Here is a 16,788-nt window from a genome sequence, read left to right as displayed (position 1 = left end):
TACAAAAATACTCAAATCATGTTGGATTTCCATGAGCAACTCCCCACTAGGGAGAGAGGGAGCTGGGCTGGTTGGGAAAATGAACCTTTAAATCCATTTGGAGTCCAAAGGGAAGAGGCCACAGGAAAAGAAATCCCAGTAATTCCCTCATAAAACCACACAATTGGCTGCCAGTGGGGTTTAAAAAAAAAATTGAGAGGAGGAGGAAGAAAAGGAGTTGGGGGAAGGGGAAGGGATGAATTCTGCCTGAAATCCTTAATTCCAGCCTCTCCCTTTTTGGTTTTGTGGCTGTTTTAACTTATTTTTGGGGAGGGTGTGAGGGGCAGAGGGTGCTGTGATGCCTGGCCTTGGACTGGGGAGAAAAAAGGAGTTTTTGTGAGTTTGCAGATGGAAGGGGCTGGTGTTGATTATCTCATTGCAGAGCCTGGGGAGCTTTGGGATGGGGAAACAGGCAGAGAGCAGCCAGGCTTGGCTCGGGTTCAGCTCTGCCCTCCAAAATCCTCTGCTGGATCTCCAAGCTGCCCCTGGGGCTGGTAAAGAGCGACAGCAACAAAACACAGCGAAAACCCCACGAAACAAAAATCAAAAACAAAAAAAAAACCAAAAACAAAACCCCAAACAAACCCAAAAACAGAAAAAAAAAAAAAAGGAAAAAAAGGAGGAAAACCCAAAAAACAGAACCAAAACCAAACAATCAAAAAACCACCCAAACCCAAAACAAAAACAAAAACCAAGAAACAAAACACCAAAAAAAGGGAAAAAAGGGGAAAAACCCAAAAAATAAAACCGAAACCAAACAACCAATAAAACCCCCTGAAAATGGAAACAAAAACCCAAAACCAACCAAACAACCAAACAACAACAAAAAAAAAAAACAAAAACAAAAAAGGAAAAAAGGGGGAAAACCCAAAACACAAAACCGAAACCAACCAACCAAAAAAACCCCCCAAAACAAAAACAAAAAAAAGGAAAAAAGGGGAAAAACCCAAAACACAAACCCAAAACCAAACAACCAAAAAAAACCCCAAAACAAAACCAAAACCAAAAAAAACCCAAACATGAAAAAAACCCCAAACAAACAACCAAAAAAACCCCAAAAAACAACAAAAAACCCCCCAAAAACAACAAAAAAAAACCCCCAACCCCCCAAAACCCCCCAAAAAACTCTCTCCCAACTGCTCCTCCTGCAATCAGGGATTGATCAGTTGCCAAACCGTGTGCCTGGGGCTCGGCTTTCCCTAAAATGTTTATTTTCCTGGCGCAGAGATCCCATTCAGAGGGTTCAAGAGGCACAACCAGCCCAGCTCTGGGCTTGTCCCTCACATCTTGGGAAAGGATTTTTCCAGAGCCGATCCAATCTGGATTTTTTCCCATCTTTTTCCTGCCATCACCCCTATTTTCCCCCTTTTCCCCCCTCCTTTGGCACATCTCCACTCCCAGCCCTTCCCATGAAAATCCCAACATCCCTGCTGTGCTCCGGGAGGGTTTGGAGCCAAAACCAGATCCGGATGGAGCAGAGGGAAAGCAGCTCCTGCTCCAGCCTGACTGTGCTTTTTTGGGGGAATGAAAATGAGGAATTACAGGATCCAACCCGGCCCGCTGCTGCCTCCCTGGCCCTGCCTCCACATCCCAAAGAATTTGGAAAATTCCCAAGAAAAAGGGAATTTTGGGGTTTTTTTCCGTATTCGGCTCCAACCAGAGGATTTCTCAGCACCTCTCTCTCTCCCTCTGGAACTGCAGCAGGGGTTAACACGACTTTTTGGGTGAACTTTTCCTGCTGGGCGGGTTTGGGTGCAGTTTTGGTGCAGTTTTTGTGCAGTTCTGGTGCAGTTTTGGTCCAGTTTGGATGCAATTTTTGCTGCAGTTTTGAATACAGTTTTGGATGCAGTTTGGGTGCAATTTGGGTGCAATTTTGCTGAAGTTTTCGATGCAGTTTTTGGTGCCGTTTTTGGTGCAGTTTGGATGCATTTTTGGGTACAGTTTTGGTGCAGTTTGGGCGTAGTTTTGGATGCAGTTTTGGTGCAGTTCTGGTGCACTTTGCTGCAGTTTTTCCTGCAGTTTTTGGCACAGTTTTGATGCAGTTTTTGTGCATTTGGGGTGCAGTTCTGGTGCATTTTTGGGTGCCTGTTTGGGTGCAGTTTTGGTGCACTTTGCTGCAGCTTTTGCTGCAGTTTTTTGTGCAGTTTTGGATGCAGTTTTTGCTGCAGTTCTGGTTCACTTTGCTGCAGTTTTTGGCGCAGTTTTTGCTGCAGTTTTGGCGCGGTTTTTGGTACAGTTTTGGTGCAGTTTGGGTGCAGTTTTGGTGCAGTTCTGGTGCAGTTTTGGATGCAGTTTTGGATGCCGTTTGGGTGCATTTTTTGTTGCAGTTTTTGCTGCAGTTTTGTTGCAGTTTGGGTTGTTGTGGGGATTTCAATAATCCCTGCTACGTGTCAATGGAAAATCTCATTTCCACTCTGCCCAGGAGCAGAGGAGTCATGATTAAAAAAATAAATAAATTAAAAACCTCCCACTTTTCACAGTCAAAGGCTTTTTCTAATTGAGCACAAGAGTAAAAAACCCATTTAAGCAGGTGGGAGAGGAGGGATGCCAGCAGGATGGATGTTCAATCTAAAGGGGAGGAAAACCACCCAAGTTATTCCCAAATTCAGCTGCAGGAGGGGAGAGGAAGGAGGAGGAGGAAGATGCCTTGAAATCCAAGTTTTAAATCCCAGCTAGTGCCCATGACCACCTGAAGCTTTTAAATCTGCAGCAAAAATGTGAGGGGAAAAAAACTCAGGGAGGGACGTCCTGCTGCCCTGAATCACCTCATCCCAGCCTCGCGTTCTTCCTGCTTTATTTCCCAGGATTTCTACCTGTCAGGAATTCATTCTTCAGGAGCAAAATTCATTTATCAGGGGACGAAAATGGTGCTTTGCAGTTTGGATCGATTTGTTTTCGATTCTGGGGCAACCCAGAGGGCAAGGAGCAGGGCAAGGGCTCATTTTACAGCCTGAGCCAGTGGGGAACCTCCAATCCTGCTGATGTCACCAACCCGGGTGACATTTCAGTGCCATGAATTATTCACAGCTCCGAGCAGGTCCGGGCTGATGCCAACTCCTGGGTGTGCCAGGAGCTCAGCCTCACCCTGCTCAGGGATAAAAAGTCATTTCCATCCCACATCTGGGGAGCAAATAACCAAATCTGGAGGTGAAATTCCTCTCAGGAGTGATCCCAGCCCCTGCTCACCCTCCCAGGTTTGCCAGAATACATAGAGAAGATCCCACAGCTTCAGAGGGTTGGGATTTCCCTTTTTTTCTAGGATTTTCCCCTTTTTTTGGGCACATTTATTGCTCAGGTTTGCCAGAAAACATAGAGAAGATCCCACAGCTTCAGATGGTTGGGATTTCCCTTTTTTCCTGGGATTTTTCCCCTTTTTTGGGCACATTTATTGCTCAGGTTTGGTGGGTGTTGGGTTGGGTTTTTTTTTTGGTTTTTTTTTTGGGGGTTTTTTGGTTTGGTGGGTGTTGGGTGGTTTTTTTTTTGGTTCTTTTTTTGGGCACATTTATTGCTCAGGTTTGCCAGAATTCATAGAGAAGATCCCACAGCTCCCAGAGCTTCAGAGGGTTGGGATTTCCCCTTTTTTCCTAGGATTTTCCCTTTTTTTCCTATGATTTTTCCCCTTTTTTGGGCACATTTATTGCTCAGGTTTGCCAGAAAACATAGAGAAGATCCCACAGCTCCCAAGGTTGGGATTTCCCCTTTTTTCCTAGGATTTTCCCTTTTTTTTTGACACATTTAACCCCAGTTTAACCTCCCCACCCCACTCCTGAGGCACCACAAAAAATCCCAAATCCCAGCTGGGCATGCAGAGAACCAACCCCAAATATTGCTCCTGCCCAGAAATCTTGGAAAATGGATTTTCCATGAACAAAGGAGTGATTTGGGAGTCCCACAAACCCAGCAGGGACGTGCCAGAGGGAATAAATCCAAGGGGCAGCAGCATCAGGAGGAGGAGATCTGGGAGAGAAAAACTGACAGGGCAAATCAGGGCTGTTCCCATCCCAGCCGTAAAAGAAGTGGAAAAGTCACATCTTGAGTGGCTAAAAAAAGCCCAGAGAGTCCCAGGCTGGCAGATGGAAGAAATGCCTCATGGCCATGGGGGAGAGAGTGAGGTGAGGAGGGCAGAGGGGATGGAAAGGGCACTTTTAGGGGGAAATTACCCACTTTTGGTACCTCCAAAACTTCATTTTTATCTCTCTGTGGGCCCTGAAACTCATCCAAGCTCCTCCTCCAGCCCCCTCCTGCTCTTCAGCAGCCCAAATTTCCAAACATTTCTGCCCAGGCAGAGAAAATATTCCTGGTTTATGAAGCAGAGAAAATATTCCCAGTTTGCTCTAGTTTGTCCAGAATATTTATTCTGGACAAACCAGACCAATCCAAAGGTGTCTCCCAAAGGTTTTCCACTCTCTCTCTCCCAAAAATCTTGGCTCCCTTTGGTGTCACTCCAGGTTTTCCCAGATATCAGACACTTCTGGTGGTCATTCCACGTTCCCAGAGGAAAGCCAGGCTGGGATTTGGGATGCTGAACCCCAGCAGTAAACAGAGATTAAATCCACCCCAACCACATCCCCAGAGCCTCAGGCTGTGCTGGAAGGAGCAGAGAGGTTTGGAAATTTCATGTTTTTTTCCGCTGGAAAAGGTGGAAAACCACAAAACGTCCCAAATCCAGCACCTAGTCTGAGTTCTGTGGCATTGATAGGATCCCCTGTCCCCTCTGCCCCAGGGACACAGGGACAGTGCCATGCCAGGGACACAGGGACAGTGCCATCGCAAGGACACAGGGACAGTGCCATGCCAGGGACACAGGGATCAGCCACACTCATCCCAAGGGCTCCAGATCCCACATTCCCTGCTCTGCAGCACAAGATGGGATTGGAATGAGCTGGACACCCTGCAAAATTCCTGCTCCAGCCTCCTCCCACTGCCTGGGCTGCTGCTGGGTGCCCTGAAGGGACCTTTTGTTGCAGGAGCTCCAAATTCTCCTCTCACTCGCCCACCAGAGGAGCATTTCCACCACATTCTCCTGTTTTCCAAAGGGCTTCCCCCACATAAAACCTCTTTTTTTTTTTTTTTAAATTTTATTTTTCCCTTTGTAAAGCAATGGCAACGTGAAAACCCAGCATTCCCCTGGGACAGGAATGTTCTGTGCCCCCGGTGGAATCAGGAGTGGGATGGTAAAAGATCATTGCTGCCATTGAAATAATTCCTCTTTAAATCCATCATGAAATCCAAACTCTTCAGTTCTAACAGGTCTTTGTGCCTGGATGATAAATGCCATGGAGGATCCAACCCTCAGGCAACCAGGGGTTAAATCTGTCTGGTGAAACCTCCACTTTTCCAAAAGCTGGAAAACCCAGGAAAAGTGGGGAAAGGCTCCTGGCTCTGGGGGTTTGGGAGCTCTGGAGCAAAAAATGAGGTTAGGAAGTCCCCATTGGCTCACCCCATAAACTGTGCAAGACTTGGGACTTCATTTTGAAGTTTCTCTGCTTATTGCAGAGTTTAAAAATCCCCCAATTCAGATCCAGACTGACCCCATTGAATTCCATTCAAACCGAGCTGCTTCACCCTAAATTCTTGGCTGCTTCACACAAATCGACAGGAATTGTGTGCAGAAAAAAAGGGTTTATCTGACGTGAATTCAGAGTTGGAATAGGAATATTTGGTATTCTTTCTGCTGCTCATTCGGGATATTCCCAAGGGAAGCTCTGGGAAACACCTCCTCCTCCCCAAATTGCTCCAAAGGAATTCCAGGAGTTCTGATTCCCAGCCTGGCTCTGGTGATGCTGACAGGAGCTCATTCCCCTCTCTGGTGGGTGGAATGGTGTCCCCAGGCACAGGGAGGTGACTTTAGCAGGATCATCCTGATTTCCATCCCTGGCTGGTTAATGCATTCCAGGGGAAGCACAGAGACAGCCAGAGGGATTTGGGAAATGCCAAAAAATTCAGGTTATTTGGCAGAGTTTGGGTGCTGCAGAGGCAGGCAGAGCAGAGGCAGGGCTGGGAGTGTCTCCCTGGGTTTGGCTCGGGCTGAGCTCACCTTCCTGGGAGAGATGGGATTGGGAAGCACAGCCTACCCTCTGCCCACCTGCCTGGCCAGAAAATCAGCCAAATCCTCCCCATCCTCTGTGCCCATCCTCCTCCTCATCCTCCTCCTGCTCTGCTTCCCGTTATCAGCTGCAATAAAGGAATTTATTGGTGTGGAATAAAGGGAAGGGATTTTCCCTGGGTGGCCAACGACGAAAAAAGGTGGAGACCTAATATTGGGAAGTTGCTGTGATGCCTGAGCAGGGTTTAGCTCAAACAGAGGCAAATTCAGGAGAATAAAAAGCAGATTAATTTATTAAAGGCCTTCAAGGTGCATTTAGGGCAGACAGAGCTGCTCCAGAGGCTCCACCCAAAATGGACAGGGAGTCACTAGTTTCTCATATTTTCTAAATTCTGTCCATTAACAAATCGAGGTTTAACCCTCCAATTACACCTTCAGGTGATGAAGTCAATTACTCCCAATTTGCTCTTTGCAATTCACTGTTGATTACATGTTTTGAGGCTCTGAGGCAGCGAAGTGTCCTTGGAGCTCAAATTTTAGAGGAATTGGTTTGTCTAAAATGCTGGGAACAGCAGTTTTATTACTCTATATGGAGTCCAGAGCCACAGACTAAAACTACAGATACATGAAAATTATAGAAACTAAAATCCTAGCTGTCACCTGCAACACCTGGCAGCAGTCAGGGCAATGCCAACATCTGGGACTGGGAGCTCATTATTCCCTTGGGAATAATATTTTATTATTCCCATCATAGTTTATTATTCCCATCACAGGGCATTTGGAAACCCCAATCCCGGGCAGGATGGGGTTAAAAAATCCATAAAATCCATACAATCCCGTATTATCACATCCACACCCTGGCAAATACTGATCTCAACTGCCAGCAGAGAGCTCAGCTCCCAGCCAGCTCCTAACTGCATCCAAATGGGAAATCTGGGAATTCCCACCCCAGCATCCCTGCTGCTCACTGCCATGGGGTCAGCAATGGTTTAAACCCCAAACCTCATGAGGAAAACCCAAAATCCCTGGGAAAACCTAAATCCCTGGGAAAACCTAAATCCCTGGAAAACCCTGAATCCCTGGGAAAACCTAAATCCCTGGAAAACCCTGAATCCCTGGGAAAACCTAAATCCCTGAGAAAACCCTAAATCCATGGAAAACCCTAAAACCCTGGAAAACCCTAAAACCCTGGGAAACCCTAAAACCCTGGGAAACCCTAAAACCCTGGGAAACCCTAAATCCATGGAAAACCCTAAATCCATGGAAAACCCTAAATCCATGGAAAACCCTAAATCCCTGGGAAACCCTAAATCCCTGGAAAAACCTAAATCCCTGGGAAACCCTGAATCCCTGGGAAAACCTAAATCCCTGAGAAAACCCTAAATCCATGGAAAAACCTAAATCCCTGGAAAACCCTAAATCCCTGGGAAAACCTAAATCCCTGCAAAACCCTAAATCCCTGAGAAAACCCTAAATCCCTGGGAAACCCTAAATCCATGGAAAACCCTAAATCCATGGAAAACCCTAAATCCACGGAAAACCCTAAATTCCTGGAAAACCCTAAATCCATGGAAAACCCTAAATCCCTGGGAAAACCTAAATCCCTGGAAAACCCTAAACCCCTGGAAAACCTCAGCTCTTTCCCTGCTGCTCCAAGGAGAGCTGCAGATGAAGCTTTGCTCGTTACCAGCGATTGGTAATTAAGGACAGAGTTGAGGCACAAAGAGGATTTTTTTGCATTTTTTAGAATTTTTTGGGGTTTTTTTTAGGGGCATAAAGAGCTCCCCGCTGCAGCATCGGTGTGACTAATGTCCCGGTGGGGTGATAAGGGAGAGAGGATTTCCTGTTCTAATTAAGGGGAAAACCCAAGAGGATAATTAGTGGCTGGGTCATTAGTGCTGAGCCCAGCCAGGCTGCTCCAACTCTCCTTAATTGCTGCTGCTTGGTTGGAAACAGCGAATTGATGAAATTAAACATAAAATAAAATAAAAATAAAAGAAATTAAATAGAAAATGATAAATTAAAATAAAAGAAATGAAATAGAAAATGATGAATTAAAAAGAAAAGAAATTAAATATAAAATTATAAATTTATAAATATTTGTAAATTTATAAATATATATAAATTTATAAAATATCAATTATAAAAATAAAATGTAAAAATAAAATAAACTGAAAATAAAACCCAGCAAATTTTAGCCAACACCACCAAAAGTGTGGGGAAATGAAATGAATTTCTCCCTGTTTTGGTCTCTCAGGGCTTCCCAAGGATGCTGAGGCAGATCCCTGTGAGATGTGATCCTAATTCTTTATTTCCTTGAGGCTTTTTCCCTCCTCTCACCACGTTCATCCCGGTTATCTATTATTATTATTATAAGATATTCTATTATTATTATATAGAATAGATTATTATAATTATATAGACTAGATATTCTATTATTATTATATAGAATAATATATTATATATTCTATTATTATTCTGTTATTATAAGATATTCTGTTATTACAAGATCTATTTTCTTATTTATTCCGTTTTTTTTCCACTGGATTATTTCCCACTAGAGCTCCATTTCCACCAAACCTCTCCCAGGACCACAATTCAGCACCTGGACACAAATCCCATCTCTCCCTGACCACTTCCTTTCTATTCCTCCTTTCTCTTTTGCTTCCTCAGGCAAAAACAATAAATATATAATACCCAAGGTTAACATATAATAAATATATAAAGCCCGAGGTGAGGAAAACAAGGAGCTCTTTCCATTCCCATCACCTCTTTTCCAGCTCTGCAGATCCAGGATGACACCAGGAGGGGATTTGGGTTATTTTTTTCTCTATTTTTAATAGGAAAATTCCTTTGGTGTGAGCACAGATCACGGTGTGCATGGTGACACATTAATTATGTTAATTACCAGCTAATTGGGAAGCAGTGGATCTCCTGCAGGGGTGTTTGGAGGGTGGATGGCTCAGGTTTTCCAGGCTTTTCCTCCTCCCTGGGCTGATCTCCTCCACAACAGGGAAAGGAGGAGGAAATAGAGGAAAACACCTCTGGGAGGAGCAGGAAGGAATCGATAAAATTCTCCATAAATGGGGAAATGATGGGGAGATTGGAGAGGATGGAGGAGTTTGGAGGTTGTGACATCTCAGCTCCCTCCTGGGGGTTTTGTCCCAGCTCTGAGCCCTTCCCTTCATCTGGGTGGATTTATATTTATATATATATTTATATATGTATTTTTATATATACTTATATATATATTTATATATATATTTTTATATATATATATATATTTATATATATATTTTATATATACTTATATATATTTATATATATTTATATATATATTTATATATGTATATATATGTTTATATATGTATTTATATATATTTTTTATATATATAATTTATATATATTTATATATTTATTTTATATATATTTATATTTATATTTATATTTATATTTATAATTTATATTCATACTTATTTTTATTTTTAATTTTTATATTTATTTTATTTTTATTTTAATTTTATTTTTATTTTTATTTTTAATTTATATTTATATTTATATTTATATTTATATTTATATTTATATTTATATTTATATTTTTATTTTTATTATTTTTTTTATTTTTTAATTTTAATTTTAATTTCAATTTTCATTTGTTCCTCCTGCCACCGCAGGGAGCCCCAAGCAACTCCCCACACCACCACGGCAACCCCTGTGTCCCCAGCCCTGGCAGCCCTGGGGGTGACACCTGGGCACAGCAGTGACTCACCAGGACTGAGGCTTCCTCTTCACCAGCCCCTGGCGTCTCCACTGCGAGTGCGGGCTCAGGTGGTAGGTGAGCTGCCGGCAGAGCTTCTCCATGGCTCCCAGCGAGTCTCCTTCCTGCACAACGAGCAAGGCAGGCCGGTGAGAGCAGCCAGCGTTGCCATGGCAACCGGGGGATGCTCTGACCCTGCAGCACCTCCGGGAGGCCTTCAGGGACCAAAAACTGCCCTGAGAGGGGGAAAAGGTCTCTGATGGCTGAGGTTCTGCAGGAATTAGAATGATAATTATCATCATAATAATTATCATAATAATGATTGTTATTTATTTATAAATTCTGCAGGTGTTATAATAATAGATTCTGCAGGTATTATAATAATTATTATCATCATAATAATTGTTACTATTTATTTATTATACTAATAATTATTGTCATCATTGTCATCATTATTGTCATAATCATTATCATTATTATTGCCATCACTATTGTTTGTTGTCATTGCTATTGTCATCATCGTCATCATCATTATTATCAACATTATTATCATCCCCATTATTATCATTGTTATCACCATCATTATTACTGTCATCACATTATCATTATTATTACTGTCATTATTGTCATCATCATCATCATCATCATTAAAGTTCCTATCATTATTATTGTCATAATCATCATTATTGTTATCCTTATTATTGTCATCATCACATTATCATTATTATTATTGTCATTATTATGTCATAATCATCATCATTATTATTACTATCATTATTATTGTCATAATCATCATTATTGTTATCATCATTATTGTCATCATCACATTGTTATCATTCTTATCATTATCATTATCATTATTATTATCATCATTATCATGATCATTACTATCATTATTATTGTCATCATCACTCTGAGCTCTGCCTGCTGATCCCCAGCGAATTTGGCCTTTCCAGGGACACATTTAGAGCCTCACTTTTCAACAGCTCCACTGGAAATCAGGAGTTTCATCCCACAAATCCCATCCCATGCCAAACCTCAGCCATTCCCACAGCTGGATGAACTGGATGAACTCAGCCTGTCCGATTAGCATGGAGAAAAATTTAAAAAACCCAAATTTTATTTCAAGTTTCCCACTAGAAACGCAGGCAATTCCTTCATTAGAGCCTCAAATCTTCCCCCCCAAAATTTTTGGGAAGGCAAACCACCAGGCTGTGCTGCTCTGGGTGAAGAAATGGGAATTAAATTCCAGGGAAAAAGGGGAGCAGGCAGAGGTTGGGGATAATAACCCTGGAGTCACCTCCTGCCCTCCTTGCATCTCAGCTGTTTGGGGTTTTTTTGCTTAATAATCCAAATTATTATCCCATTCTCCTAGCTGATCATCCAAGAAAAAAAATTAAAAACCCAAAGAGGATGATTTGGAAGGAAATCTTTCATTTTCTATATTTTGGAGGTGTGAAATAGGTCATATTCCATTTCTCCCTGTTTTATGGCTTTGTTTAATAATAATAATTTATTATAATTATTAAAATAATTTATAATTATTAATTATAATTATATATAATTATTATAATTATATAAAATATAAATATAAAACATATAATTATCATAATTATAATTGTTAATAATTTAAAATAATAAAAATAATAATTCCATTTATCATAGTGAACATTAGGGGTTTTTGTCTCTCAGCTGTTTGGGGTTTTTTTTGCTTAATAATCCAAATTATTCTCCCATTCTCCTAGCTGATCATCCAAGACAAAAAAATAAAAAACCCAAAGAGGAGGATTTGGAAGGAAATCTTTCACTGTCTATATTTTGGAGGTGTGAAATAGGTCATATTCCATTTCTCCCTGTTTGATGGCTTTGTTTAACTGGATAATAATTCCATTTATCACAGTGAACATTAGGGGGTTTTGTCTCTCAGCTGTTTGGGTTTTTTTTTGCTTAATAATCCAAATTATTATCCCATTCTCCTAGCTGAGCATCCAAGAAAAAAAAAAAAAAACCAAAGAGGAGGATTGGGAAGGAAATCTTTCATTTTCTGTATTTTGGAGGTGTGCAATAGGTGCTGAGGTTGAGGTGTGACCAAAATTTGGGTCCCCAGATGGGAAAATTTCAGGGCAGAGAGCTCTGGGCAGAGCACAGCGCCTGCTGATGCAGATATTCTCCCAAATTCATTTGCTCCCATTAAAAAATGAATCCCCCAGCAGCAGAATCCTGGGGCAAAACCCAGGGAAATGAGGCCAAAATTGGTGATTAAAGAGCTGCTGGGTGAGGAATTCCCACTGGGCACAGCAGGACAGATTGAATTTGACCCAAATTAGAACAATTAGCCGTTGCTGAGCAAACAGCAGCATTTTGAGTTTTGTTTTCCGTGTTTTTCCCACCTTTCTGTCGCTCAGAATCAACCTTAAATAAAGCAAAAAGAAATGTTGTCCTGTAAATCTCATCACTCCCATCCTGCCCTTCCTAAATCCCTTCAAAATTGAGTTGTTGGGGTTTTATTTTTCCCCTTTTTCTGTTGTTTTAGAGGACTTTTCAAACTTGCAGCATCACTTGCTGGGTGCTGCAGGATGTGCAGCTGTGAGGCACCCGAAGCTCTGTCCAGGTAAAAACCACATTTATCCTGGGAACAGCAGGAAAAATTTGGGGTGGAAACCCTCAGCCCAGAGTTTTGTTTTCCATGCAGCTCAGCAAAAAAATAAACCTTAGAAAATTACCTATTTCACATCTGAATGTTAAATGACAATGAGAGATTTCCTTCCAAATCCTCCTTTTTCTCTTTTTTTTCCTTTTTTTTCTTTTTTGTCTTTTTTTCTTTTTTTCTTTTTTTTTTCTTCTTTTTTTTTTTTTTTTTTTTGTCTTGGATGATCAGATAGAACAATTGGATAATAATTTGGATTATTAAGCAAAAAAACCCCAAACAGCTGAGAGACAAAGAAACATGTTCACTGTGATAAACTGAATTATTATCCAGTTAAACAAAGGCATCAAACAGGGAGAAATGGAATATGACTTATTTCACACCTGGAAAATATAGACAATGAGAGATTTCCTTCCAAATCCTCCTCTTTGGGTTTTTGTTTTTTTTTTGGTTTTTTGTTTTTTTTTTTTTTTTTTTTTTTTTTTTTTTTTTGTCTTGGATGATCAGCTAGGACAATAGGACACTAATTTGGATTATTCAGCAAAAAACCCCAAACAGCCGAGAGACAAAAAACCCCTAATTTTCACTATGATAAATTGAATTATTATCCAGTCAAACAAAGCCATAAAACAGGGAGAGGAAAACCCCAGCAGGGAAAATCCTCAGTGTGTTTCCAACCAGTTCTCCCAAATGAGCAGAGAGAGGAAATCTCCAGGGATTTCTGCTGGGCAGGGAGGGAGAGCCTTGGGGTTTGGAAAGGAAAATCCCATTTTTTCATACCAAACCATCCCAAACATTAGGAATTGTTTGTTGGGAAATCCTGCTGAGAGAATGTTGAAGCTGCACAGGGACAGAAAGAAAAGCCCTAAAAGCTGTGCAGGAACAATGCAAACCCCACAAACAGCTCCAGATGCTGCCTGGATGAGGAATGTTGTTCCTTGTGGGAACCATGTGGGTTTTACCATCAAAAATTCCCTCTTAAAGAAGGGGAGAGAGGAAAAAGAGGGAAAAGTTTGAAGCAGCATAAATAAAAGCCAAAGGAAATGTTTTGTGGGGTATTTTTGTTGGTTTTTTTGGTTGTTTTGGGGTTTTTTTGGTGGTTTTTGGGAGGGGGTTGGGTTTTGTTTGCTTGGATTTTGTTTGGGTTTTTTGTGTTTGTTTATTGTTGGGGTTTTTTGGGTTTTTTTGTTCGAGTTTTTTTTGTTGTTGTTTGGTTTGGGTTTTTCTAAGGAGGAGAAAGAACCAGTGTTCTACCCTTTATCTCCTTCTGTTAAGCAATAAATAAAACTTCCCTAAAAGCCTATCAGAAACCCCACAACATTTCCCATCCATCATGCAGGAAGGAGCATTTCGGAGATGCTGATCCAAAAAAAAAGAATCCCCCCCAAACCGAATCCCAAACCAGCTCTGCACACACCAGCTGCCCCCAAACCAAAAACCCTTTTGTGTGAGAGTAATTAAAGCTTGTGGCCGTAATTAGGGTGAGAATGCAGAGCTGGAGCAGCACTCTGGACCTTTCTGGGGCAGCCTGGCAGCTGAAGGTGCCCTGCAGCAGATGGCAGGGCTCAGTGCCAGGGCAAAATGAACATTTTGGGATCGACAGCAGATCAAACCCAATGAGGGGGAAAGGCAGCGACTGGTGCCAAATGGGGCTGGTGGGCAGCAGGGATAGCTGGGATCCAAAAAACCAAAAAAAAAACCCAAAAAAACCCCAAAACCCCCAAAATCTTGGATTCCAGGCAGATCCACCCAAGCTGCAAACCCCAAATCAGTGGGATTGTCCCAGGGGTGGCAGTGGGTGTCACCAGGATGGGTGTCACCTCCCCAGGATGACCAGCAAAATTCAATTTCTTTTTCTCAGGAAAAGGAGAAAAAGGTCCTTAGGAAAGCCTCAAACTGGGGACCCACAGCCTCACCCCCAGGATGACTGAAACACCTTTTCCAGCTCCTGGTTCATGTTTTTAATCCACTTTTTAATCCACTTTTTAACCCTTTAATCACCCATCCTAAGCCATGCTGCCCATCCCTGGTGTCCCCAAAATGCTCCAGGGGAGGAAGAGGGGAAGCTGAGCACATCCCTGGCTGGATGAGGTGACACCTGACATTTGCAAAAACCCACCTCTGAGCAGATCCAAATCCACCCCCAGGCGTTTCCAGATGGTTGGGAAAGGTTGAACTGTTATCATGGGACTGAGCAGAAAGGGGATCTGGCAGCTCTGCCAGCTGGCACTGAGATTTTGGGGTTTAGCAACCCAAAAAGGGATCCAAAAGAGGGAAAGTTTGATCAAAGTCACCTTGGCTGGTTAATGGTTGGAGGTGATGAGTTGAAATCTTTTCCATCCCAAATGATTTTATGGTCAGCATCCCAGTATGGGAATGGGGATGCTGGGAGGGACAAAGATCCAGGGGATTCCTTGGCAAGGAGAGGAACCAAATCCCATTTCCCACCCCAACCCAGTGAGTTCCCAGCAGTGGCACCATCCCAGCCCATCCTGACCTTGCCATTATCCCCTGTTAGATGTAATGCTGAAAAGCCCTGCAAAGTGCAATTTTCCCCCATTTTCCAGGCACTCTGCTCAGCCTCAGCTCTCACCAAAAAGCTTCAGGGGAGGAAAATGTCTCTTTTTGCAGAGCTGAGGTGAGCAGAGAGCAGGACATCCATTTAACAAAGAGCTGCCCTCAGTGGGGTCAGAGCTTTCCAGAGTTTTTCCTCACTTTGGGACAGCTTCACATATTGCAGATGTCTTAAATATCCACAAAGAGGGATCTCCACACTAGGAACAAGACCAGAAAAAAAAAACCAAAAAAACAAAACCCAACAACCAAAAACCCCAAAAAACCCAGAAAAAGCCATGAATACAGAACTGAGTTAAATCCTCATCATCCCCTTTGCTCTTATATCATATATTTGGGGATTTAAAGGGGTTTTGTTCAGATATCAGGTTTTTTATGGTATTTCTTACAGCAAAAAAGTGAATAATCCTTAGTGTTGTCCTTTGCAGCTGGAATCTGAGCTTTGCCAGATGTGGGATTTCCCATTTGGGATTTCCCTTGCACACCTCAGAGGAAAAAGTAAAAAAATTCTCTGGGGTTGACAAGATCACCCCTGGGCTGGAGTGTCCCTCACTGCTTCATAGCTACAATTCCAGCTCAAAATGGTGAAAAACAGGTTTGATGTTAGGAATTTGGGATGATAATTTGAATTCCAGCTCCCATAATGCCCCACAGGGCAGAGGAGCTGGAGTTGGGGTTTGGTTTGGGGATAAAGGCCCTGAGCTGGTGGTGGTGGTGCCCTGATGATCTTCACCCTGGACAAACTGAAATATTCTTTATTTCAGGTTATTAATGCAGTTTGAGCCACATGGGAAGGGACAGCAGAGAGGGACAGTAAATAAGAAGAAAAATGCTCATTTTAGCTCCAACAGAACAACACATTCTGACTTTTCTTCAGCCTCCTGCTGTAAGGACTAATCTCACAAGTGATACTGAGGTTTTCATGCCCAACACTTTTAAAATGTGTTATTTCTGTTGGAGCCAAAATGAGCATTTTTCTGCCCCTCTGTGCCCAATTCCCTGTTGTACACAGCTTCCAGGCTGAGATTTTATTCCCAAATTCAGCCTCATGTTAGAACAGGATCTCATCTTCCACCTGGTGCTGCTGCCCAAGGGGAGAATGGAGAGACAAAACTGGATTTTGGGGTGGAAAAGGCTTTGCCAAAACTGGATTTTTGGATGGATAGGGCTTTGCCAAAACTAGATTCTAGGATAGAGATTTGCCAAAACTGGATTTTAGGGTGGATAGAACTTTGCCAAACTGGATTTTAGGATGGATAGGGCTTTGCCAAAACTGGATTTTGAGACAGGGCTTTGCTGAGTTGCTCTGCCAGAAAAAGAAAGAAAGAAAAAAATCCTGTCAGAAAGCAGCAGGATGAGGTCAGCAAAGCCAAAATCTCACTCTGGGAAGCCTTTGGGGCTTGGAGGAGCTCCCAGGAACATCCCAGGGGTGGCAGGGAAAAAGCACAAACCCCAAACCAGAGCCTCCACTCTCCCCTTTCCCCCAGAGCTTATCCCAAATCCAACAATTTATCCCAAATCCTGAACCCAACCACCTCTCAAGCTGGAGGCAAGCCTGACTCCCTCCCTATCCCAGCCATCCCTCATCCCCACACGTGGCTTTGGTGGAAAAAAAAGGAACTGCTTGAATTTTCCAGCAGCCAAGGCCAGATTTCCCTGCTGGCACGAGGAGCTGGGAATTTTTCACAGAGGCCCTTTGCTCCTTTTTTACTCAAAATTGGTGTT

The 16,788-nt window shown here is 42.4% G+C and overlaps 1 protein-coding gene across 1 annotated transcript in view; it reads right to left on the bottom strand.

Moving 5' to 3' along the window:
- The window catches only part of LRRC75A (leucine rich repeat containing 75A), a 41,650-nt gene that overhangs the window by 4,881 nt on the left and 19,981 nt on the right, over positions 1 to 16,788 (bottom strand). Inside the window, exon 3 of the mRNA XM_085078192.1 lies at positions 9,855 to 9,967. Within this exon, the coding sequence (XP_084934318.1) occupies positions 9,855 to 9,967 (113 nt within the window). The remainder of the gene's footprint in view (positions 1 to 9,854; positions 9,968 to 16,788) is intronic.

The sequence above is a fragment of the Lichenostomus cassidix genome, chromosome 19 (genome assembly GCF_008360975.1).
Source record: "Lichenostomus cassidix isolate B80296 chromosome 19, HeHo_3.0, whole genome shotgun sequence".
Taxonomy (NCBI): Eukaryota; Metazoa; Chordata; class Aves; order Passeriformes; family Meliphagidae; genus Lichenostomus; species Lichenostomus cassidix.
Note: the sequence above shows the minus strand (reverse complement) of the source record. Positions and strands in the feature narration are given on the sequence as shown.